The sequence below is a fragment of the Aulostomus chinensis genome, chromosome 20 (genome assembly GCF_037954235.1).
Source record: "Aulostomus chinensis isolate RoL2024-O1b breed Wild chromosome 20, RoL_Achi_v1.0, whole genome shotgun sequence".
In the NCBI taxonomy this organism is placed as follows: domain Eukaryota; kingdom Metazoa; phylum Chordata; class Actinopteri; order Syngnathiformes; family Aulostomidae; genus Aulostomus; species Aulostomus chinensis.
This window is the reverse complement of record NC_141339.1, coordinates 17,294,705-17,321,176: the sequence shown is the minus strand read 5'-3', so window position 1 is coordinate 17,321,176 and position 26,472 is coordinate 17,294,705. Positions and strand designations below refer to the sequence as shown.

The 26,472-nt window shown below is 44.5% G+C and overlaps 3 protein-coding genes across 6 annotated transcripts in view; 2 read left to right on the top strand and 1 right to left on the bottom strand.

The window, feature by feature from the left end:
* The window catches only part of sgk1 (serum/glucocorticoid regulated kinase 1), a 29,254-nt gene extending 20,058 nt beyond the window's left edge, over positions 1–9,196 (top strand). The window contains exons 1-10 of one of the 3 annotated variants that reach the window (XM_086188834.1): positions 2,880–3,088; positions 4,974–5,049; positions 5,213–5,288; positions 5,691–5,879; positions 5,977–6,108; positions 6,763–6,999; positions 7,084–7,179; positions 7,293–7,448; positions 7,534–7,623; positions 7,809–9,196. In XM_086188834.1, the coding sequence (XP_086044960.1) occupies positions 2,950–3,088; positions 4,974–5,049; positions 5,213–5,288; positions 5,691–5,879; positions 5,977–6,108; positions 6,763–6,999; positions 7,084–7,179; positions 7,293–7,448; positions 7,534–7,623; positions 7,809–7,976 (1,359 nt within the window). In that variant the 5' untranslated portion in view covers positions 2,880–2,949 and the 3' untranslated portion in view covers positions 7,977–9,196. Of the gene's footprint in view, positions 1–2,879; positions 3,089–4,738; positions 4,863–4,973; positions 5,050–5,212; positions 5,289–5,690; positions 5,880–5,976; positions 6,109–6,762; positions 7,000–7,083; positions 7,180–7,292; positions 7,449–7,533; positions 7,624–7,808 lie in introns of those variants that run through there. The other 2 variants (XM_086188835.1, XM_086188833.1) reach the window with 2 other exon arrangements.
* Positions 9,197–13,179: 3,983 nt separating this feature from the next.
* Positions 13,180–21,218, top strand: slc2a12 (solute carrier family 2 member 12). 2 transcript variants are annotated; one of them, XM_086189151.1, is made up of 6 exons: positions 13,180–13,312; positions 14,365–14,483; positions 17,905–19,191; positions 19,454–19,576; positions 19,651–19,783; positions 19,876–21,218. In XM_086189151.1, the coding sequence occupies exons 2-6, from the start codon at positions 14,384–14,386 to the stop codon at positions 19,994–19,996; spliced, it is 1,764 nt and encodes a 587-aa protein (XP_086045277.1). In that variant the 5' UTR covers positions 13,180–13,312; positions 14,365–14,383; the 3' UTR covers positions 19,997–21,218. The 2 variants fall into 2 exon arrangements, with proteins under 2 accessions (XP_086045277.1, XP_086045276.1); XM_086189150.1 differs by having other exon boundaries at positions 14,365–14,489.
* Positions 21,219–21,446: 228 nt separating this feature from the next.
* tbpl1 (TBP-like 1) lies at positions 21,447–26,262 on the bottom strand. The gene is made up of 7 exons (XM_086189154.1): positions 26,155–26,262; positions 25,018–25,261; positions 24,840–24,922; positions 24,450–24,513; positions 24,217–24,320; positions 23,164–23,258; positions 21,447–22,886 (listed from the first exon to the last, which is right to left on the bottom strand). The coding sequence occupies exons 2-7, from the start codon at positions 25,150–25,152 to the stop codon at positions 22,804–22,806; spliced, it is 564 nt and encodes a 187-aa protein (XP_086045280.1). The 5' UTR covers positions 25,153–25,261; positions 26,155–26,262; the 3' UTR covers positions 21,447–22,803.
* Positions 26,263–26,472: the final 210 nt, after the last annotated feature.

Here is a 26,472-nt window from a genome sequence, read left to right as displayed (position 1 = left end):
TGTGTGGGTGGGTGTGGAGAGAAGGCAGGAGGGGTGTTAATGGTGTAGGCGTCTAAGCTGAGGCAGCATGCTTGTATGTGTTTATACTACATCTCTAATATCCAGCACCTCGACCCCTCTGGCACCGCAGCGCCACCCTTCCTGTCCTTTCACGAAATGGCTCCCAGAGTGTGTGAGTCAGTACTGGCCTTGGCATTGAGTGCCACTAGCGGGTTACATAACGTACTAGTCTCTCTCTCTCTCGCTCTCTCTCTCTCTCTCTCACACACACACACACACACACACACACACACACACACACACACACACACACACACACACACACACAGAAAGGCAATAAACACTGAGTATTGTGGAGCCTTGTTCAGGGCCCTGAGCAGCCAGTAAATCCAAAAGGAACCAAGGGCCAGCGAGGAAAAACACTGAGCGGACCTATTGTTAGTATTGCTCTCACTCCCTCATCCCATCCTCTCTGCACCTGACTCCCATTTCATTCGACCCTGGGCTGTGAGCACAGATGCAGACACCAGATCAGTGTTTACACCACAACGGAGGTAATGAAACATTGTTCTTCATCATCTTTCTTCAGCTTCTCGATGGAACGCTTAAACCAAAAAGTAGCCTTTTTTTTTTTTTAAACCTCCCCATTTCTGGTTTGAAATGAAACGCATTTCCCATTTTCCTGCAATAGATGACATCAGCCATAGGGTTTTACTTCTCGTGTGTGATGCCTTCAAGTGCAGCTAAGATGGTGTCAGTTTGTGTCCCATGTGGGCTGTGAGGGGATGCAGATTATATTTCTGAACGAAGATTTTGGAGCTGCAGGGAAGGAGAAGCAGCTTGAGGGAGTTTAGGTAGAACTGAATTCTCCCTCTTTCTGTGATTTACAAAGTGTGTGTGTGTGTTTGTGTGTATAAGGATTTATTATGCCCTTGTATGTGTGTGTGTGTAAGGATTTATTATGCCCTTGTATGTGTGTGTGTGTTGTTAAACTACCTGCAGGCTTGGTTTGCTCCAGCTCTGTTTGTGTGTTTGTGCATGTATGTGTGTGTGTTTGTGTGTGTGTGTTTGTGTGTATGTGTGCGTGCGCATCAGGTGGCAAGTGGAGGGCAGATTAATAATAGATTTGACCCGAGTTGTTCGGGAAACGTTGTCAGCAGAGAAAAGTTGAGGCTGTATTTTCAAAAGTGCACCGTCACACATGCACACTACAATTTTTTTCTGAGAGGTGGATTCAGCAGTGACATAACACACACTTTTCTATCTCACTCGCTATCTCTTACACACACACACACACACACACACACACACACACACACACACACACACACAGACAAACACATCAATTACTGCTTGGGTTTGTGAGAGGAAGCTCACTGGTTTAACCAGGATGAATGCTGGTGCCTGGAGCGCAGCTGCTCGCTGGGATTGTCCTGCAGCACCCAGTGGAAACATGCAAATGATTTAGATGTTCCTGCGTCAATAAATGGTGGGGGAAAAAATGAATTGTTTTTCAAAACTAGTTTGCCGTTTATTTTCATATAACTAAACATCACATTCAAGATCTTACCAAATGAATGCTCACAGTTATTTCACCCTCATCTTTTATTTTGCTGCCATGAGTTAGCAAGCATGAAGAAAGTGGAAGCTATATAGTTTGTTTGGTGCTCAAATCAAAATGTTGATAGATTACTGAGCACACAGCTGGATTAAAACGCGTGGATTATAATGATTATGTCCTTGAAAGTTTGTTAGTAAATATCAGGGCAGTTTTTCCAGAGTTGTTATAGCTGTTATTAGCTGTCAGTCAACCATTAGCTTCAAGCTAAATGCACATAGCTGGCTCTTTCTGCATTCTGTCGTTCCGAATTACTGACGCAAAAGAGGAAAAAACATCTTTGTGAGCTTGAGACATCTATTTATTAGTACTTGAAAGAAAAAAAAAAACTTTTTTGATTAAGTATCGCTTTAAGCTCACCACGGCTAAATTCTCTGCATTTCACAGGATACACTTACGCCTGCCGAGACGGCAACATGCAGTTAGCGCTCGGGGAGCTTGAGTGTGAAAAATAACTTTGGTTATTCGCGCAGCTCTCCTAGACTTGTTTCTAATAAATGCGTCAAACCCTGACGGTGAAATGAGGGGTTGAGAACGATGCTCAAAAATAATTTCCCCAGCGAAAGAATAGGCTGTGACGTAATGCTCGACAATATGGCCTCAATTTCAGCATTCAGTATGCTGCCGTCTTGCACTCCCACATCTGACTGTTGGCTTGTTGTTGTTGTTTTTTCCCTCTAACACTCACAAAAATATGAAACAGAAATGGAATGGGAAAATGCTGGAATTAGAGAGAGAGAGAGAGAGAGAGAGTGAGAGAGTGGTCGTAATAGAAGTAGGAGAGCAGCAATTCATCAAGACTCAGAGTTAATTAGTAATGGCCTCAGCTTCCTGACATCCACCAGCTTTAAATTCATGTGAACTCTGTAAATTTCCCAGTCCAGGTTACTTTTTAATTCTGTACCCAGTGGGAGAATGACCTTAGCAGGCTTGGGGGGGGGGGGGGGGGGACTTGTTGAAGGAGACGTTTTTTTTTTTGTTTAAGATATGTAGTTAACATGTGTTACTAAGAGATAAGTTTCCAGTGAACTACAGATGGAGGTAGAGCTTCTTAATCTGGGTAATGTTGCCAATTTACCGTCATAACGTGTGTAAGTAAACCCTTTCTTTGAATTTTAAGCCACATTTTTAAAAAAGATTAATAGCTGCAAAAATATATATTTAAAAAGTCAAAACTCTACTGTCCGATTTTAAGAGGAGCTTTTGAACGCAGCATGCATCCTCCGCCCAGAGCAGATCTCAAGCAGTCAGGCATGAAACGCAAAACTGGGGAAGGAAACAGAGGCGGGACGTCACCGCCCTCCGCAGCAAAACCAACAAGAAACGATTAGATGAAACTCTCCAAGACGAGGAATGCGGCGAAGTTCGATTACGTCCCTGCCGAGGACCCTCAAACTTCTCTTCTTGTGAATCGGATAAATAAAATTTTTTTAAAAAGCATCCTTATGAAAGACAAAACGACCGCTCTGTGTAAGTAGACGGATGATTCTTGAATACTGGGATTTGTCATTGCTGAAGGGAATTACAGGTTTATTTCTGCAGTGCTGTCATATATCGTGTTTATTATATAAGGCTAAAGCTGTAACCCACTTTCTGTGTGTGTATGTGTGTGTGTTGGGGGGGGGGCACTGGCTGACAGCCCAATTGAGGCGCTCCATTCAGTCCTCCCCCCCCCCCCCCCAAAAAAAAAAGAAAAAACCCATGACCTGGATTCATGATGCTCCTATCAATGAACATTCCTGGCTGCTAGGAGATTTGTTCTCTTTAACAGGGATTTCGTCTCGGCAACTTAAGTTTGGAGCTTGTTGAACCTGGTCAAATGCCCCCCCCCCCCCCCCCCTCTCCCCCTTAGACCTGTGTGTGAATGGTTTGTTTGTGTCCCGTGGAGACCCGGTGGCGTAAATCAGGCGATGAAGTAGGTTACCCTCCAAAATAAAGGAACTCCTGCAGGATCTTCTGATTTTAATAGAGTTTGCATTGATATGCAAAGTTACAGATGTTTACATTCTCTCTCTCTCTCTCTCTCTCTCTCTCTTTCTTATATACCTGTGAAATTACCCTCAATCTTCTTCTTTATGATTATCTAACAGGATTTGGTTTTGATGGTGGTTGCTTTATAACACAGGCTCTTCTTTCCTTCCACTGAGGTGTTGAGATCAAACTTGAACCAGGTGTTTGTCTTACATAACAGTTGATAACAGAGCCTGTTCAGTGTGCCAAGGTGGGATTTATAATTTAAGAGGGAAAAAAAAACACAAAGTGGGATTATTTCACGTAATATTACCCCGATTGGGACATTATTGGTGTTTTGTCCACTGAAACCCGGATCGTGGGTCTCCGGCGAGCCCTGCCAGCTGCTCCTCTGGAGTTTCTCACTCTGTACTTTTCCACTAGCAGCGGCTTTTTCTTGGCATCATGAGCTCCCTCCTTCAGACTCTCCCCTCTGGTCTTTGTGTAAAGAACCTGCGTCACTCCCGGCTTGTTTTAATTGTGAAGCAGCCAAAACAGTGAAAGTGATCGGTTTGGTGAAGAGGTGTGGGGTGGGGTGGGGGGGTATTTGCTTACTTGTCTCATGGGGAGGTGGGATGGACTCAAGCCCCTGTGTGGATAAACAATAATAAAGGAGAAATGAGCAGCAGTTTCATTTGGTGTTGATATGTCTGTGTTTATCCTGTGCCTGTGGAACTCTTTGGTCTCTTGGTGGTATTTATGGACACATCTGGATGTTGTTTTACACTCCAGATTTGTTGTCTTGGTGACAATTTGTTAAGAAGAAGAAAAAAAAACCAACAACCCACATTGTGACACATGGTTTGTGAAGTTACCATGGGATTTCTCAAACATAATATACAGTCAAACAGTGCAGTACAGCCTGTCACAGTGCAGTTTGGGGATTTTTTTTTTTTCCACTGTTTTTGACGCAAGCGCACCTTGAGGTGTGGCCTCCCTACGTGGGGGAGCGCAACGGCTTCTGATTGGTTCGAATGCGGATTACTCATTTCCCATAAAGCGCTGTTGAGAGAGAATCACACCCACCTGGGTGGAGGAGGTGGGGGGGGGGGGGGGGAGTCCATTCGGCTCCTCCTTCTTCTCCTCTCTCATAAAAGCGGAGCCAAGCCAGATAAGTCATATTTTAGCTTCAGGCAGTCGAAGAACAGAGCTGCTGTTGAACTCATCATGACCATTCAAACAGAAGCAGATCTGACTTACTCAAAATCTAGAGGGCTGGTGGCGTTAGTCACGGGTACGGATGGTTGCGTGTTTGAAGCCAGTGTCCTAACAGCATGGATCTTTATGTTTTACTTGAACTTCTTGATCTAAACCTTTTTTTTTTTTCCCCCCTCAATTCTTGCAGCTTTTATGAAGCAGAAGAGAATGGGTTTGAACGACTTCATTCAGAGGCTCGCCACCAACTCCTACGTCTGCAAGCAGTGAGTAGCATCTGACTCATGTTATTGTTCTGCATTCCTGGGGGGGGGGGGGGGGTGGCATAAGTAGAAATGCCACTTTTTCTTTCTTTTGGAGAATCGTTGTGATGTTAATGAACCGTTCAATTTAATTGAAACTTTGTTGTTGTTTTTTTTGTCATTTCAGTCCTGAGGTTCAGTCCATTCTGAACCTGAGTCCTCCTCAGGATGCTGAGCTCATGAACACAAATCCCTCCCCTCCTGTGAGTACACGGGAACTCCTGTTGGGTCCCTGACCATAAACATGTCGTCCATCTCATCCTGATGATGGTTTATTGAATCTTGTCACATTGTATAGTTTCATCACTAAAAAGCAAATATTAGGTTAAAAAAAAAGAAGAAGCTCAAAATGCAGATTAAGATTAGTTTCGATGGACTGTATCCCACTTTATTACCGTGCAGGACTTACATGGATTACCAGTCAGTACCTAAACAGATGTCGTGATATATCTAGATTAAAAAAAGGTGGGATGTCATTTTTTCCGCCTAAATTTGAACCAAACAGTAAATTACATGCTTCTTCTTTCTCTTCCTTTATCTTAACTCGAACCCTTGATCTCATTTTATTCCTCCTTTTCTCCATCCCTTGTTTCCGCCGGTCACAGCCCAGCCCGTCCCAGCAGATCAACCTCGGTCCATCCTCCAATCCCTCAGCCAAACCCAGCGACTTTCACTTCCTCAAGGTGATCGGCAAAGGCAGCTTTGGCAAAGTCTTGCTTGCACGCCACCGGACTGATGATCAGTTTTACGCAGTCAAGGTCTTACAGAAAAAAGCCATCCTGAAGAAGAAGGAGGTAAAGACGCAAAACAAACGTGTTGCTGGGGAGTTTTCTCTCATTCTGTCAGCGTCTCTAAAGCTCTACGCTTCTTTTTTTTGTTGTTTCCCCTCAGGAGAAACACATCATGTCAGAGAGGAATGTGCTGCTAAAGAATGTGAAGCATCCATTTTTAGTTGGCCTGCACTACTCTTTCCAAACGGCCGACAAACTCTACTTCATTTTGGATTACATCAACGGAGGAGAGGTGAGTTGCAGGATGAACAGCTGTCACAGCAGAAGAGAAGACAGAGAGAAGGAGGGATTAACTATTCCAGGAAGGGGTTTAGAACGATTGAATCACAGAGAGGAAAGATGGGGAGGAGAGAGAGAAAGAGAGATGGAATCGGAAACAAAAGATGAGACCGAGACAGATAGACAGAGGGGATATCCTGTCATGAGAAGCAGAACAGAAGCTGCCATTTTTTCTGCCTGTCCTTCTTTTTAAGGAAACGGTGGTGGGTGGGGACAGCAGGAGAGACGCGGGGGGCCAGAATTAGCAGCAGCTTTCAGACTCAGCTTGTGTCTAATCGAGCTAATTTCCTGTGATTGTTGGACGAGCAAAGAGAGCGCCGGTTAAATATGGGCCTCATCCGGAAACAGGACACATTTACTCTCCTTTCCCTTTTCTTGCCATCTTCTCTTCCGCCATCATCTTACTCCACCCTCATCCCTGGTTTCATCCATCTTCCCCTGTCAAAGCTTTGAAGCTCTCACCTTCCTGCCTCTCTTATTTCCCTCCATCCGGTTTCCCCTCTGTGTCTCCTCGTCTTTCTCACCTCATTTTTCAGTGTAATTTCAGAGCATTGACTCTTTTTTTGTTTCTTTTTCTTTCTTTTTTTGTCCTCTTTCTTCCTTGCAGTTGTTCTACCACCTACAGAGAGAACGCTGCTTCCTGGAGCCGAGAGCGAGGTTCTACGCTGCAGAGATCGCCAGCGCTCTGGGGTACCTCCACTCCCTCAACATAGTGTACAGAGACCTGAAGCCGGAGAACATCCTGCTGGACTCCCAAGGACACATCATTCTCACCGACTTCGGTCTTTGCAAGGAGAACATAGAACCCAACGGAACCACGTCAACCTTTTGCGGTACACCAGAGGTAAGGGTCATTTAATGCATTGATAAGAAACATATTGCAACGCTAGCTTCTATTCTACAATAATGTTCTTTTTTCCCTCCACAGTATTTAGCTCCTGAAGTACTACACAAGCAGCCATACGACCGAACAGTAGACTGGTGGTGTTTAGGAGCAGTTCTCTACGAGATGCTCTACGGCTTGGTGAGTATCAGACTCCAAATATTTGACAATGTCTTGTTCATTCTAACTGCGATCCTCGCGCATCCGGATGTTAACCGAATCTGTTTGCCCCCCCCCCCCCCCCCCCCCGCCAGCCTCCGTTCTACAGCCGCAACACAGCCGAGATGTACGACAACATCCTGAACAAGCCTCTGCAGCTGAAACCTAATATTTCCAACGCAGCCCGACACCTGCTGGAGGGGCTTCTGCAGAAAGACCGAACCAAGAGGCTGGGCTGCACAGAGGACTTTGTGAGTCTTTCTCCTCTCCTGTCTTGTCTTGCCTTTGTCCACCCGCTGTTCATTTAATTAACAGTCGCTCGTTTCATGTCCTCAGATTGAAATTAAGAACCACATATTCTTCTCCCCGATCAACTGGGATGACCTCAACGCCAAAAAGATCACCCCTCCCTTCAACCCTAATGTGGTAATACTTCATTAATTACTTCATAAAGTGCTGCTGATGAGAGATTTGTTATGTTTCTACTGTGTTAAGATTAACTCACTTGTCTCAAACATCTCCAACTATGGCTTGGTATTTTGAGTCATTACACTGTGACTAATCCCCCCCCCCCCCCCATACACACACTTTCCTTCCTTCCTCCTCTTCAGACGGGACCCAATGACCTGCGGCACTTTGATCCAGAGTTCACAGACGAGCCTGTGCCCAACTCCATTGGCTGCTCCCCAGACAGCGCGCTGGTCACAGCCAGCATCAAAGAGGCTGCCGAGGCCTTTGTGGGCTTCTCCTACGCTCCTTCTATGGACTCCTACCTATAGGATCAAAACGCAGGCGCTCACGGACTCATCTTTACATTTACAGGACATGAAGTGTGGCATGTCCATGGACTTGCATCTTGATCCCCACCCCCAACATTTCCCATTGGGATGATGGATGTTTCGGATTTTCTCCCCCCCAACATCTACAAAATTGCGTATATAAGTCATAACAGCTCTTGAATGCGATGAAGACCAGCGACAAGAGGATGCCTGGCACAATTAGATCACTCATTGGGCTTGAATTATTATCTCATAAACGCACAAATTCCCACGTTAGCCTACGATTGCACATCCATGTTGGAGGTCCTTTGCACATAGCTCGGGCAGCTTTAAAGCCCCTCTCTCCACCCATCTGATAAGCACATGCATCTTTTCTCCAAAGAGAAAAAGCAGGACCGTACAAGCCCTGAAGAGGATTCCCATCCGTAGCCAAACATCTTCACCCCTTTGTTTTCTCCTCTACCACCTGTAGGGACCTACTTGAGTAGCTTGGACATTGATTGTGGTGCTTTAGTTTCTTCTCATTTACATCGTATGTGTTTATAAAGGGAGTCATTTGAAGCTGAATGTTACAGAGGGGGATGTTTAATTTCTCCTGAAGGTGCCTTTATTGTTTGTTTTTAATCTCTCCCTCATATTTGATTTTTTTTTTGGGGGGGGGGGGTTCCCCTGTGTCAGTGGTTCCATTACATCTGAGCTGGCTGCACGCAGGAGGAGGAGGAGGAGGAAGGATTAAGCACTGAAACACACTGCACCCGTCAGACGTAGAAACGCATATGTTTTCGTTTTGCACATAAAAACCATAATGATAATGCTGAGAGAGAGAGAGAGAGAGAGAGAGAGAGAGCACTGCTGCTAGGTGAGAACGGGCGTGACGTGTTCAGAAGTTTGTGTCGTTCTGCTTGCCAACCACGTCCCCTCTCATATAGTCTTCCTTTGGCCTCACAGTAACGCGACGGCGACCTGCAGCCGAGCTAACGCCATCCAAACTGAACATTCCATTTATAATATTGCTGTAAGTTTAGCGGTATTTAAGTTTGTTTGTATATTTGGAGTTATGTGTACTAGGTTTAATGTATATTGAACAAGAGATGACTAAAAGGTATGCTTAAAGATGTATATGTAACAATTCCTGTTAAATGTACTGTAAATTGTAAAATTGTTCAGATTTATGTGACCATGTTTGGTTTGCAATAAAAGTTTAACTTAATTACACCTCACCAACCAGAGTACTTTAGTTGTATTGTGATTTTCACTCAGGAATTGCTTCACTTTGGGGTTTTTTTCTCACAATAATACCAGGATAACAATATAAGATGGATGCATGGTTAAGTAAGAGAGCAAAAAAAATGTAAAGACTGAAGATTAAACATTTACTAGTCCTGGTTTGACTGAGCCTGAGCTACTGACCCCCACCAAATGTCTTGTATTAATTCAGTATGGACTTTCACCCTTTCCATGCGTCAGTAGCCTTACACAACTATCACTGTGACGTTCAAGTCAGTGTGTGTGTGTGTGTGTGTGTGTGTGTGTGTGTGTGTGTGTGTGTGTGTGTGTTTACTGAGCATATCTGTTTGCAGGCAAATTATTTACGAATCTCAGGTAGGCTGAGAGGGCTTCTCTAGGCCAGCAGATATTATAGAATCCAGGTCATCCAAGAAGCTTTACCTTACTTTAGAGGGGCAGTCAGCCATGAACTTGCGCTCATCCTCGTCTGTGGTGCCCCCTGTGGCCAGAAGCGGTAGTGTTTAACAATCAAACGCCTTCCTCATGAGCGAGACCTACTGAGTCATAATGCAAAAAAAAAAAAAAAAATCATACACCTGCATTTGCTTCCTGATAGAGTAAGATAGGGATTTACTAGGATAGTTCTTTTGGTGGTTAAGAAGAAAATGCATTTATGTAATTTGAGGAAAACAACAGTATTTTTCAGTCTCTTGTTTGCAGAGGTGTGCTGTGAGTGGTTTCTTGTTTTCTCTAGCTTTCAGGAACATTTGATTGATATGGTGAATATGCTGGCTGCTGTTGCTCTCCTTGGTAGGTCGTGTACTGTAGCGTCAAACAGACTGTGCGGCATAATGCTCCAAAAGTCCCCAAAAAAGTTCTACTCTCACAGCTATTTAAGTGTTGAGATGAGGAACTTTGTCCTTCAACTGGAGTTCAAGGTTGTGTCTGATGGTTAATAGCGTCTGTGGAGTGTTTTAAGGGGGACACTAAATATGTTCTACATCTGGGGGAGAATGTCATAGTGTGGCTGACCTCTGACCTGTAAGCCTCCCTGTGAAAGGGAGAAACTGAAAAGATAATGATTGGAAGAAGACTGTTGCTTTTCAAGGTGCTTTGAGCTTCACAAGATTCTTTTTCACTGCCACATCACTTCTTTGCAATTACAGAAGGCAGAAAGAGCCAGCAACATGGATCCAGCTTCTATTCTGCAAACGACTCTGCCGATTCACCTCAAACATCAAAGTCAGCCAGACTTTGGTATTAATTAACACTGAAAGACTGTAATTAATTGTAGGATACGAATCCATAACGTGGAAGTAAACTGGTTCAATATGTTGGATAGAATTAGTGGTTCTTTTTCAACCTCTTATTCATGTGTGCATTTATTGGCCTGGAGATGAACTGCAGCGTTTTCTGATGCACGGCAGCCGTAGTCGTGCATCGCCCTCTGCTGGTTAGACTAGGCTAGTCACGCTCAACAGGTGGAGACGAGGGCTTTTTCTGCCTAACACAATTTTGAATGAGTAACAGTCCCTTTCATAAGAAAATATTGCATAATAAATGGCTTACAGTTAAAATGGGAAACACTTAACATCGCATTACTTAAGCTTAATTAACGATTTATTGATTCTCTACTTGACTTATTGTAAAACAGGTTCTATGTGTTTTCCCTCGACCCCCACAGCCCCGTCCATCTTTGCCGCAGCACGTGTGAGGTGACTCGATTTCTGATGAACGGATACATCCTCAAAAGACTTTCCAGTCCTTCTTAGCACCCTGAGTCTCTTCAGCGCTCAGCTAGTCGATCACTCCTCAGTCTTGACCCCTTAGGTTTATGGCTTGACCTCAGCATGATGGATGTGGAAGTATAAGAGTGTGAATGAGTTCCTTAAGTGTCCCCTACAGCAGGATTTGGGAAACCAGTGCGACAGCTCCTGACTGCATGATGATGAAGGGTCTCTGTGTTTGAAAACTTGAATTTGGCACGTTTAGGACTGTTACAGCTGCTGTGCTGTTGTGAAGGTTTTAACTGGTCAAGTGTCCATGAGCAGATGCTCTTGAAACTTGTAGAGAACGAGATTCGTCCTCAAAGATTAGCAGCTCTCCCAATATTAGCTGTAAAATGGATGATCAGAATTGAATTTTAAATTTCGCCAAGGCTATATTTATGTGTGTTTTATCTATTTTATGTTGATAGTGAGCCAAAATCCTTGATTAAATGCCACCATTAATGTGAGTCACTAAGAGTCCACGGGATGGCGCTGTTTTATTTCCTTACACGTACAAACCTGATGGTTGTAACAGCAGCATCACCGGATCCTGATCCTGTTAAACCTCATAGGAAACAGGACCTGTACAGCCTAGTGAGAAACATAAAACACATGAACTGAAGTCTACCCAAGTCCAGCTTTAGGTTACAATCCAGCCTTAGAAAAGTGCTGTATTAGTGACATTTAACAAAATAGGTCAAACCGTCCTGCACGTGTGCTGCGGGCAAAATACGTGAACAGCCTTCCAATGTCCTTCAACTGAATAACATTCCTCCAAAAAAAAAATCAAAAGACGGCAGTATTTTGTCAGGGACCGTCTTAATGAGCACAATAAGTCTTTATAAAGGCCTCGAAAAAATGTGCTCAACGTCACGTTTTAATCGGGCGTCGACTTTTAATATTCTGCAAAAAGTGTCGATTCAAAGTCAGTACGTTTGTAATACGATTAAAAGAAAACAAGAAAAGCACTTGAATTGTCTTCCAACCAAACTGTGTCACAGTACATATTTTACAAAGCAGATGACCATTGAAGAACCTACAACAACAGTTAGCCGCACGCCAATGCTGGCACAATGCAAAGGCGCAGCATTCGCTGCACGCTGCAGCCAAGCTCACCAGTCCAGGTCTAAATTCCGTTGTCCTGCTAAGTCAGAATGGCCCTCTGGGGAAAAAATTTTGTCCTGTGGGAATACAAAATGTCCTGTTTTATAACATGCTTTAAACATGTGCATGTGCAGGAGTGTGTTGCGGCGTTGCTGGATGGGTGTACAAACCCCTGCCACTGACCTTTAGAACTGTAACAATAAAAGGTGCGCCAACTGATTATCTTGCTGGAAGTTTGGAATAAAACTGCAGCTTGACTTAGATTGTCAGAATAAACTCAATAACTTGCAGAGATGTCATGAAGTGAATTTCTTGTTCGTCTCTCCCGTGTTTGGGGGAAAAATTTGCAATTCCACCTCAATAGCAGCATAATCGTAGGACAGCACCGATAAGAAACAATTAGTCAGGGTGAATATTTGCTGACAAAGGCCAGTTCAGGCAAGTAGAACACCTAGTTATCTTGGTTACCGATTCATTACATAACACACACACGCGCACACACACACACACACACACACACACACGCGCGCACACACACACACACACACACACACACATACACACACACATATTTCAACTTAACAGGGGATCGAATGTCAGTGGTTGGAAACATTTGGATCCTATAGGCTGTTCCTGAACTCCTAAATGCGTGTCAGACAAAACAGGTCAGCAAACCACGCTCCATTCTCTCAGGAGTGACGCAGCAGAGACAGGTGCGACATGTCAATCCCGTCTAGCAGAGACAGGAAGCAGGTGCTTAACGCCGTGCGTGTCCCCGTGCAGGAAGAGGGAAGTTATTGATACATTTAAACAATTATTGACCTCATGGTGGTGTCGTCATCTAAAAGTAGATTGACTTCGCAAAAGTGCATAGAGAAATGTGGTCAACTTCTTTATAAATTACTGCAAAAATTAATCGGGAATACATTGTTTTAAGAGTCAGGTTTTTGTTTTTTTAAAATGGGGGGGGGGCATTTTACTTTTGGACCAATGGCAGCATGTGTTTGGCGTTCTGAGCGCTTTCTATTGGTGTTCAGGGGCAGAAGTGGGCGGGACTAATAAAGTACCTTTACCAAAACAAGCAGCCCGCGTGCACCGACACGAGCGAAGGAGGAGTTGGGGGGTGGGGGGGGGTGTTAAAAAAAAAGTTCACCGTTTAAAAAGTTTGTAAAAGAAAAGTGCATGGAGCGATAAACACGAAGCTCAAGGAAGAACAGAGAGCCAGCCGGGCGTCAGGTAGGACGTTTTACAGCTGTAACTAACAGTTTATTTACTGGTAGTGAGCGGTCAGTCCAGTTTAGGCTTTTGTTGTGAAATAATACGAATAAGAAAACAAAAGTCGTGTTTACTTGCTGGCCTGGCCGGACAGAAGGACTTCAGAACGGGTACTCAGTCGTTCGAGGCTATTTTATACAAGTGTGGTTGTCGTAAAGGAGAAGAGTGTCCCAGCAGAGTCTGGGAGCGGATCGATACCGCAGCCGCAGCCTCCATTGGGAGTCTCACCGCTGGTATTTCTGACTGCAGGGCAACTGAAGACGTGCCTGCATAGAAATGGAAGCGGAGGAGTCCTGAGCAGTTCTTGATCAAAGGTTGTGTTCAGGGTTCTCAACATGGACTCATCCATGTGATTATTGTCACCATCAACTGATGAAATGACAACAAGATATGACAAAAAAATATCCTGTGTTTTAATGAAACGATGCGGGATATCGACGTGTCAGCGGATATTTTGATAATTCTATCGATATATCGGCTTCCTTGTATAGAATATTTTCCATATCTGTGATTGAAAATGAAATGTCGCTTTTCCGTCGTTTTTTCCGGGATGTACAACATGTGATTATCATATAAACTTTTTTTTTTTACAGCTGTAACAATAGATTCCTTCCCGCATCACCTTTTTAAAGAAAGAAACGTGTGAAAGGAGAAATAGAAAAAAAAGAATAATTCAAATGAAATCCAGTCATGACAATAATAATCGTTAAAATCTGTGTATATCGGCTAGCAGCCGTATTAGATGTAAAATATCGGCATTTTTGATATTGACACACAAAAAAATCCAATATTATGCATTGGTATTCTAATTGCTTCGTTTTTTCATCCAACAAAAACAAAAAAATTAATGGTCTGTGATTAATGAAGAAGAATTAGCAGGTTTTTATTTTCAAGAGTCCAGAGGCAGCGAATGTTTGACATTCCACTTTCGACAAGAGACTGATACAATTAATCAATTAACCAATGGCCAATCAGTATCAATAGTGCTTTGTGTGTGTGTGTGTGTCATCAAGGCCTACTGTTCGGTGGCCGATGATGGACTTCAGCAGCGAGACCAAGATGACATCTCCCCTCCCAAGCAACCTCTCCCCCCACGAGGGCGAGACCTGCGACCGCCAGACGCCACCTCGAGGTGCAGGTAGACCCTCGACCACCTCTGCCATTCATTCACATGATCAGGGGTGATGTTCCCGGAGGGCTCCTCCCTGAAGGGCTCCTCCCTGCTGCTGAAATTCAACTTTTTGAATCGATCCTGATGCTGTCAGAGGATGAGGATTATTTTATGTTGACGTGGAACTCAGCGATAGAAAAGACTGCAACGTGCGATGCCGTGGAACCTGTTTTGATTGTGTAATAAAGAGAACACACTGAAATTCAAAAGCTCAGCATATGACGAAGGACAGTTTTTCAAACGGGATGCAAAGAAAGGTTTAACCCCAGAAAACCTTTTTTTTTTTTTTAATTTGTCAATGATACTTTTGGACACTCAAATTCAGTTTACATGCAATTTAGAAACAACATCTTCTGTGTTTTATTCTTCATGATTGATGTCTGCGTACCGATTCGTACCAAACTACTTTGTAAAAAGTTAATGATAAAACCAAAGAGCTGTTTATAACTGCACTTATGTGTTCAGGTCATCCTGACATTAGTTTTGTCGTGCGGGTCGCCACAGAACACTGAACTCAACCAATCGCATTCACCGTGACACGAGGAAACGGCCCCGATGGACGCGTGCTCATCGTCCCTCTGACTCCTGAACAGTCACGCATATGCAGATATCGCCAAGGAAAATAATGGGTTTAACGGACACGTGAGCTCTGCCTGGAATCCTAAAACATTCTGCATACTTCATCTGTGTGAAACACGGTGTAAAAATGGATTTATTTCCCACTGTCACATCCGCTGCCGGTGGATTGTCCTTCCCATTTATTCCTGAGGACGCTTTCCTCTGTGTGTCAACTCAGATGAACTTCTTTGGCATTTTTCAATAAAGCAGCGATAACGCGGCAGGTCGCAGCAGGACAAACTATATTTCTGAACAGCTTGTCATCATCCTGGTTCCTGCTTGTTTCGGAGTGCGGTAGGAGGATATCGCGTTTAGCTACAGCGTCATCACAGAACTTACAGAGCAACAAGACGTTAGAAAGAAGAAGGAAACTAAGCGCTGGTAATCGATGCAGAGCTCATGGGATCTCGTCAGTCAGAATCAAGCGCGCGTCCTGCCCTTCTTACCAGGCTGTTTCCGCGCGTCTGTTTCCTCCTGTTTGTTTTTGATTTGATCAAACCTCAGTTTAAAACATTCCTTGCAGTCAGGTCAAGAGATCTGTAACTCCGTGAGATCACCAGACTAAATGAAGGTTATATATAAATATTGTGAACAGGTTGTCACCAGTGCATTCGACACTTCGTCGTCCTCCGCTTCATCCGGTGGGTCCGGGTCGCGGGGGCAGCAGTCTCAGCAAGGAAGCCCAGACTGCCCTCTCCCCAGCCACTTCAACCAGCTCTTCCGGGAGGATCCTGAGGCGTTCCCAGGCCAGCCGAGAGATATAATCCCTCCACCGTGTCCAGGGTCGGCCTCGAGGCCTCCTCCCAGTTGGACATGCCTGGAAAACCTCCAGAGGGAGGCGCCCAGGAGGCATCCTCACCAGATGCCCGAACCACCTCAACTGGCTCCTCTCGACATGGAGGAGCAGCGGTTCTACTCTGAGCCCCTCCCGAATGACTGAGCTTCTCACCCTATCTCTAAGGGAGAGCCCAGCCACCCTGCGGAGGAAACTCATTTCGGCCGCTTGTATTCGCGATCTTGTTCTTTCAGTCATTACCCAAAGCTCATGACCACAGGTGAGGATTGGAATGTAGTTTGACCGGTAAATCGAGAGCCTCGCCTTTTGTCTAAACTCCCTCTTCACCACAACGGACTGGTTTAGCACCCGCATCACTGTGGATGCCGCCCCAATCCGCCTGTCAATCTCCCGCTCCATCTTACCCTCACTCGTGAACAAGACACCGAGATACTTAAACTCCTCCACCTGAGGTAAGACCTCCCCCCCGACCCGGAGTGGGCAAACCACCCTTTTCCGGCTGAGGACCATGGCCTCAGACTTGGAGGTGCTGATTCTCATCCCAGCCGCTTCACATTCGGCTGCAAACTGTCCCAGCAAGAGCTGGAGGTCGTGGCCCGATGGCGCTAAGAGGACTATGTCATCCGCAAACAGCAAAGACGACATCCTCCCGCCACCAAACTCGACCCCCTCCACCACCCGGCTGCGCCTAGAAATTCTGTCCATAAAAGTTATGAACAGAACCGGTGACAAAGGGCAGCCTTGGCGGAGTCCAACCCTCACTGGGAACAAGTCCGACTTATTCGACACGTCTATGTGAAACCCAATTCCATTATGTTACAGAGGCGGGAAAAGATTCTATAAAACAGAGCGCAGTCGAACGTGTTCAGGGTCCCAGCTTAATTATTAGACCCTGCTGCTTATAGAAAAGGATTGAGGGACTTTGTCGAGTCTCAGCATCAAAGCAAATAACTATAGGACCCTGCAGCTTGCAGCTGCATCGCTGTTTTCTATGTTGTGCAATATGGATTGAATAAGAAGGGAGAGAGAAAACAACATCTCACAAGCATGACCGTTAGCACGTTGACACATGGTCGAGCCGCTTCAGCTCGACAAATGTCCTTTTTGTTGAATAGAAAAAAAACCCGAGGGATCAGACGGCATAATGACAAGGATGCAGTGCCAGTAAACTTTTCAACGGCTCGGAACATGAAATCAATTTTGAGTTTTCAAAGCTCAGTTTCCTCTGTTCCTTGGCTATCTCCCAGGCTCAGATGAAAACAAATGTCTCAGCCCCCCCCCCACCACCACACACACACACACACACACACTATGATTGACACAGACAACAACACAGCCACATGATTGCTTCAGTGGATGTCTGGTGAACCTCTGAGCTCTAATTCCACCCCGTCAGCACTGTTGAGACGGCGAACACAACGTCAAAGATCTCTTTGAATCTCTTTCTTCTGGAGTTCTCTAATGATTAAGATGCTGCCAGGAAGCCGTTTCCTCAAATTGATACGGGATTTTAGCCCAGTAGCCCCTGTATTTCTATTATTTGATATTATATTTACGTAAACTAATTTCCATAACTTCAACTTGTATAAGTGCTCCTTCCCTGGCTGCTCATCAGCCTTTAACCTGACTGCAGCACATGAGCTGTCAGCTGCTTTTTCAACTAGAAGAGCTGTAAACAAGAACGCGGTATTTGTTTCATCATCACACCGAGGAGGTTAAAGGTCAGCTACTCGTCACAATAACCCTGTGAGGATCAGCGTTTCGCTCTTAGACAGCTCACCTTGACATATGCTTGATGACCTAGAAGTCTTTCACGTGCTTTTTGTCTTATTTAGGCAAATTACACCTTCTTTTTATTTTCTGAATGTACAGTGTTAGCATAGCTGTCAGTTTACATAATCTTTGGGTCTTTGAAGTGTGGTTGGTGTTGCTGTCTAAGTTCTCTGACTGTTTCTGTCCCCCTTCCAGGATGCAGCTGGTTGGCGGTGGTAGCGGCTCTAGCGGCTTCTCTGAGTGGCCTGATGCTGGGCTATGAAATGGGCCTGACCTCTGCGGTCCTGCTGCAGCTGCGGGGCCTCCTCTCCCTCTCCTGCCAGGAACAGGAACTCCTAGTCAGCTCCCACCTGCTCGGCGCGCTCCTCATCTGCCTGGCCGGTGGTCCCATTCTGGACCACTATGGCCGACGCTGGTCCTTGCTCCTGAGCGCCGGCCTGGTGGTGGGAGGAAGCATCGTGCTCATCGCCATCACCTCACTTGTTGCGCTAACACTGGGACGGGTGATAGTCGGCATGGGAACGGCGTTGTCAGGAACTGGAGCGTGTTTGTACATTGCAGAAATCTCCCCGAGGGAGCGGAGGGGCCTGCTGGTGACGCTCTACGAACTGATGCTGGTGGTGGGTGTCATGCTTGGATTCAGCTGCAGTTACGCCTTTGCTAGTGTGCCCCACGGATGGGTGTATACATTCGGACTAGTTATCCCTCCAGCGCTGCTGCAGATCGGAGCGCTCATGTTCCTTCCACCCAGCCCGCGCTTCTTGGTGGCTCGGGGTAAAGTAGAGAAGGCCAGGGAGGTGCTTATTAGATTGAGGGGCGGGGTCACGGAGCACGTGGACAGAGAACTCAGGGACATCCAGGCTGGACTTAAAGAGGAATCGGAGCACAGTTTCCTGGAGCTGTTCAGTGCTAAAGCTAACCTGCGCTCACGGCTGCTAACAGGTGTAGCCTTAGTCTTCCTCCAGCAGGCGACTGGTCAGCCCAACATCCTCTCCTATGCCTCACCGCTTCTCCGCAGCGTCGGCTTCGACAGCGACGCCGCAGCAACTTTGGCCTCCACGGGCTTTGGCGTGGTCAAAGTCGTATTCACCATCCCGGCGGTGTTGCTGGTGGACCGTGTGGGACCTAAGAGCTTCCTGTGTGTGGGTGTCGTCACTATGGGAATGTCGTTGGCTACGCTCGGTTCTTTAACCCTGCAAAGTCACACTCATCTCACCAGCCTGTGCAAAAGCCACACGCCACAGAACCACACTCACATGCTGTGGGATCCCAACAGAACTTCCACAGACATGGACAGTGAGCTGTTTCCTACTGGCCTCCCCAGCCTGTGGGACATGGAGGAGGGGGAGAGGACTAACATAGAGGAGGAGGGGGGGGTGTCGGACTCAAAGACTCTTGCAGAAATGTCCTCCACACTGAAGTGGGCGTCGCTGATCAGCTTGCTGGTGTATGTGGCAGCTTTCTCCATCAGCCTCGGGCCAAGTAAGCACCATTAATCCCTGCTTATTTACCAACAATTACTCTAAATATAGAGCGTTATCTGCACTGCACACACTACCGATACTTGTTAAGATAAATAGTCCAGTGCATTGTACTGTAGTTCAAAGTACTACAATTGTTATCATACAGTCACTAGCCATTTATCAGTGTGAACACCATCATTGTGAGATCCAATCTGTGAAGAACTTCTGCACCTGATTCCGATATTCATGATCTGCGTGTGTGTGTGTGTGTTTCCTTGCAGTGGTGTATGTGGTTCTCAGTGAGATCTTCCCGATGGGCGTGCGAGGCAGGGCTGTGTCTGTGGTGTCAGCAGTGAACTGGGCCACTAACCTGCTCATTTCCATGACCTTCCTCACAATCACAGGTCTGTTTATGGCGTCGACTCGTGCAACTTGGAAATGGGAGTTGATCAAACTCAATCGACTGTCGTGTTTCTAGAAAAGCTGGGTGTTCCCAACGTGATCTTTCTCTACGCTGCCATGAGCTTCGTTCTACTGGTGTTCATCATCCTCTGTGTCCCTGAGACCAAAGGACGCACACTGGAGGAAATATCCAAAGAACTGGCCAAGAAGTGAGTCGCACTTCCGTTTCGCACAACTACTGGTCCTAATTTATCCCTTCAGTTAACTAAATGGACCTTTCCGCTTCTCTCTGTCTTTCCAGGAAACATTTTGAGGTGAAGCTCTTCAAGCACACGCAACCTCAGGAGAGCCTGATCAGCATTAGCTCCTCCTCTACAGAGATTCCTTCAGACTTCCAGTGCAATGATCAAAAATGTCCTTAGCAGATCCAGCTGGGTCCTAAATAATGAACTACAACCTCCTTCCAGTTAGCTGGAGGAAGAAGGCGCCAGGGGTGGTAGATTATACACATGTAGGATCATGGTAACAGCTGCAGTATTCAACGAGCTCAGGGGTCACACACGCTTGTTGGTGGGCGGCAACAAAATCAAGATTATGTTATATTCATCATGCAAGATGCATCAACCAGTAAACCGGATCAGACCTGAAACTCCTCGAGAGTTGATTACAAGATCAAATTTCGGATTAATCACCACTAACAAAGAATGTACAACAACACACTTCGGAATCTTTGCCAGATTGCAAACATATTCCTCGGCAACGACGGTGTTTACATGCTGCTGCTGCTGCTGGCTGACGTGTGAGATGTAATGAAACTTGAGGTAGGCTTCCGGTTACGTTCCTTGAACACGGTGTTTAATCCAAGATTAAATACTCATCAGGTAGAGATGTAATGTGGGGTACAAGCTACATGTACAAGAGAAGTGTCTTTAAAAAACGTGTCATTGATGCCAAAAGTGCATTTACAGTGGATGATTAAGTGATGCGGTGTTTTATTACAATAAAAAAATGTCTCACAGGGATCTGGTCACTATCGCTGGTCATTAAAATTCAGCATTTTGTAATATGTCTTTTGATTTGGTCAAATTGTGATTCATTTACAGAGAGTGTAACACCAAAAAAAAGCCTGAGACGTCTGAACATGATGACGCCATCGCTGCGGTCAGCATGTCATGTGACTATTTCCCAGAAAAAAACAAACTGACGTCATCACTGACTATCGGCTGTTGATCATTGGAAAGGAACAGCAGCCGACGCTGATGATGTCAGTTTTGCTAACTTTTTTTTTCATTTTTATCTCAAAACCACAACTTCTATGTTGTCTCTGGATAAGTCAGGTCATTTCCCAGGGTAGCAGTTTGATTCATCTCATTTACATTTCTACTAATAAAGTTTATCACGACTTTTCACACACCAGCGAGGAAAACGCTCACGGCCAGACTTTCTCTGAAATGTCTGTTGACACATAAATGAAAAATAAAAAAGGAAACGTGATCAACTCAAATGACAAGCTACGTGCGGGAAAGTTAATCGCTGTTTATGTTCCAAGTTAATTTCAGAGCCTCAGTATCTACATACTCTTAATATACTGGCATTTCAAAGCAATTTACGATTCAGTTTCTCAATTTTTCCTTAATAAAAAAAATTTAAAAAAATTCCAGGTCTGGTATTTTCAAATTCAATGACATCTCCCAGTTTTCCATGACTGCTTGAACCCTACTTTCTTCTTATCTTGAGGTAACGGATTAAAAAGTGATTGCCATTCTCTAACTTCTTCGCCGCTCTGCCTGGAGTCCAGCTGTGCACAACTCACACATTAGTACAAAATCATCAAAAGACAACTGAAGAAACAGACATCCTGTGGCGGCCTGTTTACTCATTAGTCTTTATTTTTATATAAAATACAAAATTCTCAACAAGTGTCACAGACCATCAGAGGACACTGGTTCAAAAGGTTCTCCATCCTGGATCCTTGAAGGATCCAAGTCCACATTTTTCGCATTGATAACAGACAGTACATATACACTTTATATTTATATATATGCAGCTTCTCAGATTAAGAACCAGTTGCATTAACACTAAAATTGTTCGCCAGTAAGAAATTTTTCACCTCTCATTGAGAGTTGAATTCTAAAATGGGTTTGTTTGTTTTTTCACACAATTCAAACACTGGCATGGATGATTTAAGTCTTTTGAAAACTTTAAGAACTCTGGTGGCTGATTTGCCAGAATTTATGCCTTGATTCGTTTGCGTTTATTCCTCCGTTCGTTTAAGATCCAATTCTGACGTCTGGCCTTGTCTTAATCCCACTACTACGTAACAAACCGAGAGCTCGATGTCGTACAGAACACAAGTAAATGAGGTCTGTTGTTCTGAATCTGAAACAGAAAATATTCTGAACCTTTCCAGAAATGTCCATGCCATTCCAAAACATTTAGAACATGAATCCTCCATCTATACATACCCTACATGTCTAAAAAACCCAAATATTTACAAAGTTGTGTGTAAAACTGACTAGAAAATGAGAGGAAAAGAGTTTAATAAAGGAAGAAAAGCGTGTGAATTCTGTTCAATTGCCGCAGAAGCTTTTTAGTTTCATGAAAAAGAGCTTAAAAGTAACAGCAGGAACAAGTAAAATGAGAGATTGATGTTTCCTAAAGTCTGCGCTAGGATGTGCAACATGAAGAGCTCGATCGACTGATTCGGTTGGGACTATATTTTCTTTTTCAGGCAAAAACATGAACAATACATACAGGGTGTCACCTCTACAAACACGTCTTGGACGGAGATTCCTCCGCAGATGGCGGCGGCGGCGGATGTAACGAGTGCTTGCACGTAGGCGTAAAAGTGAGGTTTCTCAGTGTTAAAGTCCCGACCTCTCTGCACTCATCACCACTGTTAGGCATTTAAATTATGTGTGCCCATGTGAAGAAAAACGCCCGTAGCAAACGAAGGGCGACAGCAAACGTTTCCCAACATCGCTTCTTCAGGAGCAACTTCCACGGGAGGATATGATGTTTGGAAGACATATTTGCAAGTTTAGCCAGTTTTTAAAAAAAAAATTCACAACAGCCACAATGACACTAAAAACTGCGAGCAGCTAATTGTCAAGTCTTTTTTGTTGTTGTTTCGTTTTAAAAATCCAGCTGATTGGGTCAAATAGGTGATTCAAATCGAGCAGGTCGGTCCAAAGATAAGGTGCTTCTCCTCATCAGTCTGACTGTGTCTTCATTTGCAGAGAGGTTTCTGACACTCAAACAGTAGAGGATACACCTGCTCCACAGCCGTAGCCACATTCTGCACATTTGGTCCTGACCCACAAGGAAAAGTAGGGTTTAAACAACGTGGTATGTGGAAATGAGCGATCAGAGCATGAGAACTGCTGAATGACAAAAACATGCTTTTGGGTCAGTTTCAGCGGTGGCACGTCAAGACAGCTGGACTAAATTCCTTGAGGAATGTGGTTATTTACGACACCATTTTCTGGTTGTATCCTATAAAAGTGCATTAATGTGACCTAATTCCTTTAAGCTGGTGTGTGTCCTCCAGTGTTGGACTCTCATTCTTACTGTAAGCGTGTGTTGGTACCTGTAATTGTTAGGCTGCCAGTAGAGAACACTTGTATAGTAGCCTTCAGATTTTTGATCCTGTAAGTGGCGGCTGGGTGGAGTTCTGGTTCGTAACTTTGGGGGAAGAAGAAAAAAAAAAAAAAGAAGCACTTGCTTGTCAAATATTCAAAACACAATGAATATCAGAAATAGATTTCAGAAAAACACAACGACACAATCCGAGCAGGTAACACGTTTGTAAACCTCTGTCAATACCTCCAAACCAAACAGAGACATGTAAACAACAGATCTACACCAGACTACATCGGTTCTGGCCAAGTGTGCTGTGCAAACACACAACACAAATAAAGCTGTCACTGCTTGACGTGGTTCCGTGTACAAATGCTCCACGAGGAAGTGTAGTCCACTTGATCAGCCTGCTGGTTCTGCTCAGTCCAGCCACTAGAGGTCAACCTCTCCAAATCCTGAATCAGAAACAGGTCAGGCCTTGTAGAGCAGGAGCATATCGACTGTATCCTGCTCAACAGAGGTGCTTTAGCCACGCTCGCCAGTGCAGCACCGACATGTCTCAGGGTGAAAGATCCATCAAGCATGTAGAAGATGTTAAATATTTGATTAAAAAAAATCAATAATCCATGACAGCTGCCCGAGGAAGCCCCAATTTCAGAACATGCATTTCCCAAATGAAGCACCCTATCTTGTCGAGCGATATACTGAAATATGGAGCAAGATCATCGAGATAAAATGAGAAAATAACAAAAAATGATAAGAAGATGGAATGAAAATGATTGTAAAATTTTGTAAACAATCGGAAAAATAAAACTAACTAACTCACTACCTAAGACATATATGGAAGAATTACGTAACATCAATAATCCACCATGGCTGCTACAGGGAGATGGCAACAGTGACAAAAACAATAGCGGCATAACTTAAACGGCTGTAAAGTTTCACTGGATTCAGTGGCACAGTTTATGAGTTTCACTGCAGATGCGCCAATCATTCAATCAATGAATTTTATGGGGAGGAAGATGATGCTGATGCTGAAGATAACGATGGGCGGTTGCTTTACCTGGCGATGGGTCGGTTGTTCTTAGTGAAGTCTATGAGGTGGATAGCAAACGGCATGGAGCACACAGCCAGCACGTTCACGACCCTGAAGGCTGAAAACCTCACCTGAGCGCATAAGACACACGTGCAAGAATATTACTGTTAAACCTTGGCTCCAGCGTATGTATACAAGTACTACTGATCTGCTTGTTAAGGAGAATACATAACCAATTGTATCTGTGTGGTTATTCTCACCTTGAAGCCGAGTTTCTGCAGACAGCGCGCTAACCGGCGAGCCCCCAGCTTTGCCTCGTCCTCGCTGAACGAGAGACGGGAGCAGAAATGAGTCCGGTGTAAATATATATTTCTAACTGCAGCATTGACATCTCATGTTACTCTGGGATCGCCACTCCTGCTTTTTAACTTTACTTGTATTCCAGTCAGGTGAAAAGAGGAAACCAACAAGCAGCTAATGTTGTTCATCAAAAGCTAAGGCAACTCTTGATTCCAGTGTAATTCTAAGTGTAATAAACAACTGAACACAATATATCACCAACAGTTCCAGTGTTAATAAACCGCTTGGTGTGTGTGTGTGTGTGTGTGTGTGTGTGTGTGTGTGTGTGTTATGACGTGGAGCATACCCACCTTGTCGCTCCAGTGCAGATTATTTTCCCTGAGGACCAGATTGAGGCTGTGATCTTGGGCTTGCGGAGCTTCATGAGGACTTTCTGAAAAAATACAAAAAACAAATGCAAACATTTGAATGCAGCCTAAATCTCTGCAGAAAATTATCCAGGTGAGTGGCTTCATATTAGTTCCTTACCCCAACTTCTGGCTTGTAGATGACATTAGTTCCCTCTAAGGCAATGGTGCGGAGGTTGAGGTGGCACCTGGTCCTAAAGGTTGCCACCACGTTGGTGACAATGATATCGAGAGCCTCATCATTGCTGGAATCCATGAGGACGCACAGGGACGTGTTGCAGCTAGAGGACCACGGGGGCTTTCTCCTCACACATTAAAGGACGCCACCATCGCCATCATGTTAAGGACGGATCACAAGTTCAAGACTAGATGAAAGAAACAATTTTATGAATGTTTCATGTGCCTTTTAACCCCCTCTCTCTCTCTCGCTCACACACACACACAAAGCTAAATAATACGTAACTAACATGTCGGCTCAATCATGTCAGACACTGTCTAATGTGCTATTTCTTTCCTGTGAGCAGCTGAAGATGCACCTAAACGATAACGTTAACATGTTAGAGGGAGCATTGTCACCTCAGCTTCGGGATTCAATTATCAGATTTCCCAGTTATGAAGCCATTAATTATGAATCAAAGATGTATCTTGTTTTATTTATTTATTTCACGAATAAACATACAACATCGCTGATGTAGCCGGAATGCATTACCTCGCTTTGCAATTTGTTGACGTTAGCATATAGCTAGTCTTGTAGACGGGTTCGTGAGCAAATGTTCAGCAAAATATTAAAACAAAATTACGACATATAATGCAAGATTCGTTCTTCACCTTACATACTTCTATGTAGTGTAAGGTTTGGAGCTGTTTTGTTGAACCTGAGACGCTTGATAGGTTAGATTATGATGCTAGCTTACTTGCCAGCCTGTTGTAAACTAATCGCACGCAAACTAATTCTCAGAGTAACAGCATAGATTAGCAGAGACGAGCATAACTCTGAAATGAATAATAATAACGATAAGAAAGACTGGCCCCTCTCTACTGCCCTGCTAATGTTGTGAGGAACGCGACCCGTTAGCTAGCAACAAAGAAAGGATGCACAGGCAGTAATGAATGAAAAGTTGTTAGCTATGCTAACTAGCAGGCTAGCCGGCTAACGTTACACTAAAGATAAGACATTTTCACCAAGTGCGTTTGCATGGTAACGACAAATGTGTGAGTGTGTGTGTGTCTCAAATGTTGGTTTTAATTCTCTAGCTACCTCCTCCGCTTGTCGGTACGGTAGCCCCGAGACATGAACAAGCCAGTCAACAATAAAATTCGCTCCGCAGATCATAGCATACTAAAATGCGAACGCCAGTGACGTATGATTTCCGGCTTCAGCTTTCACAATAAAATATAAGACTAGATCCCTACAACTTCCGGTTACAATATTCAATACATTCATAATTGAATAGAAGATGATTGAGTTCCCCCCAATTGTTTCCAAGACATCTGACCCAGTGATTCTAAATCAATACCAGATATTACTAATAACAGATAAAATGCACCTCCTTTTATATAATGTCTTCTCCTCTTC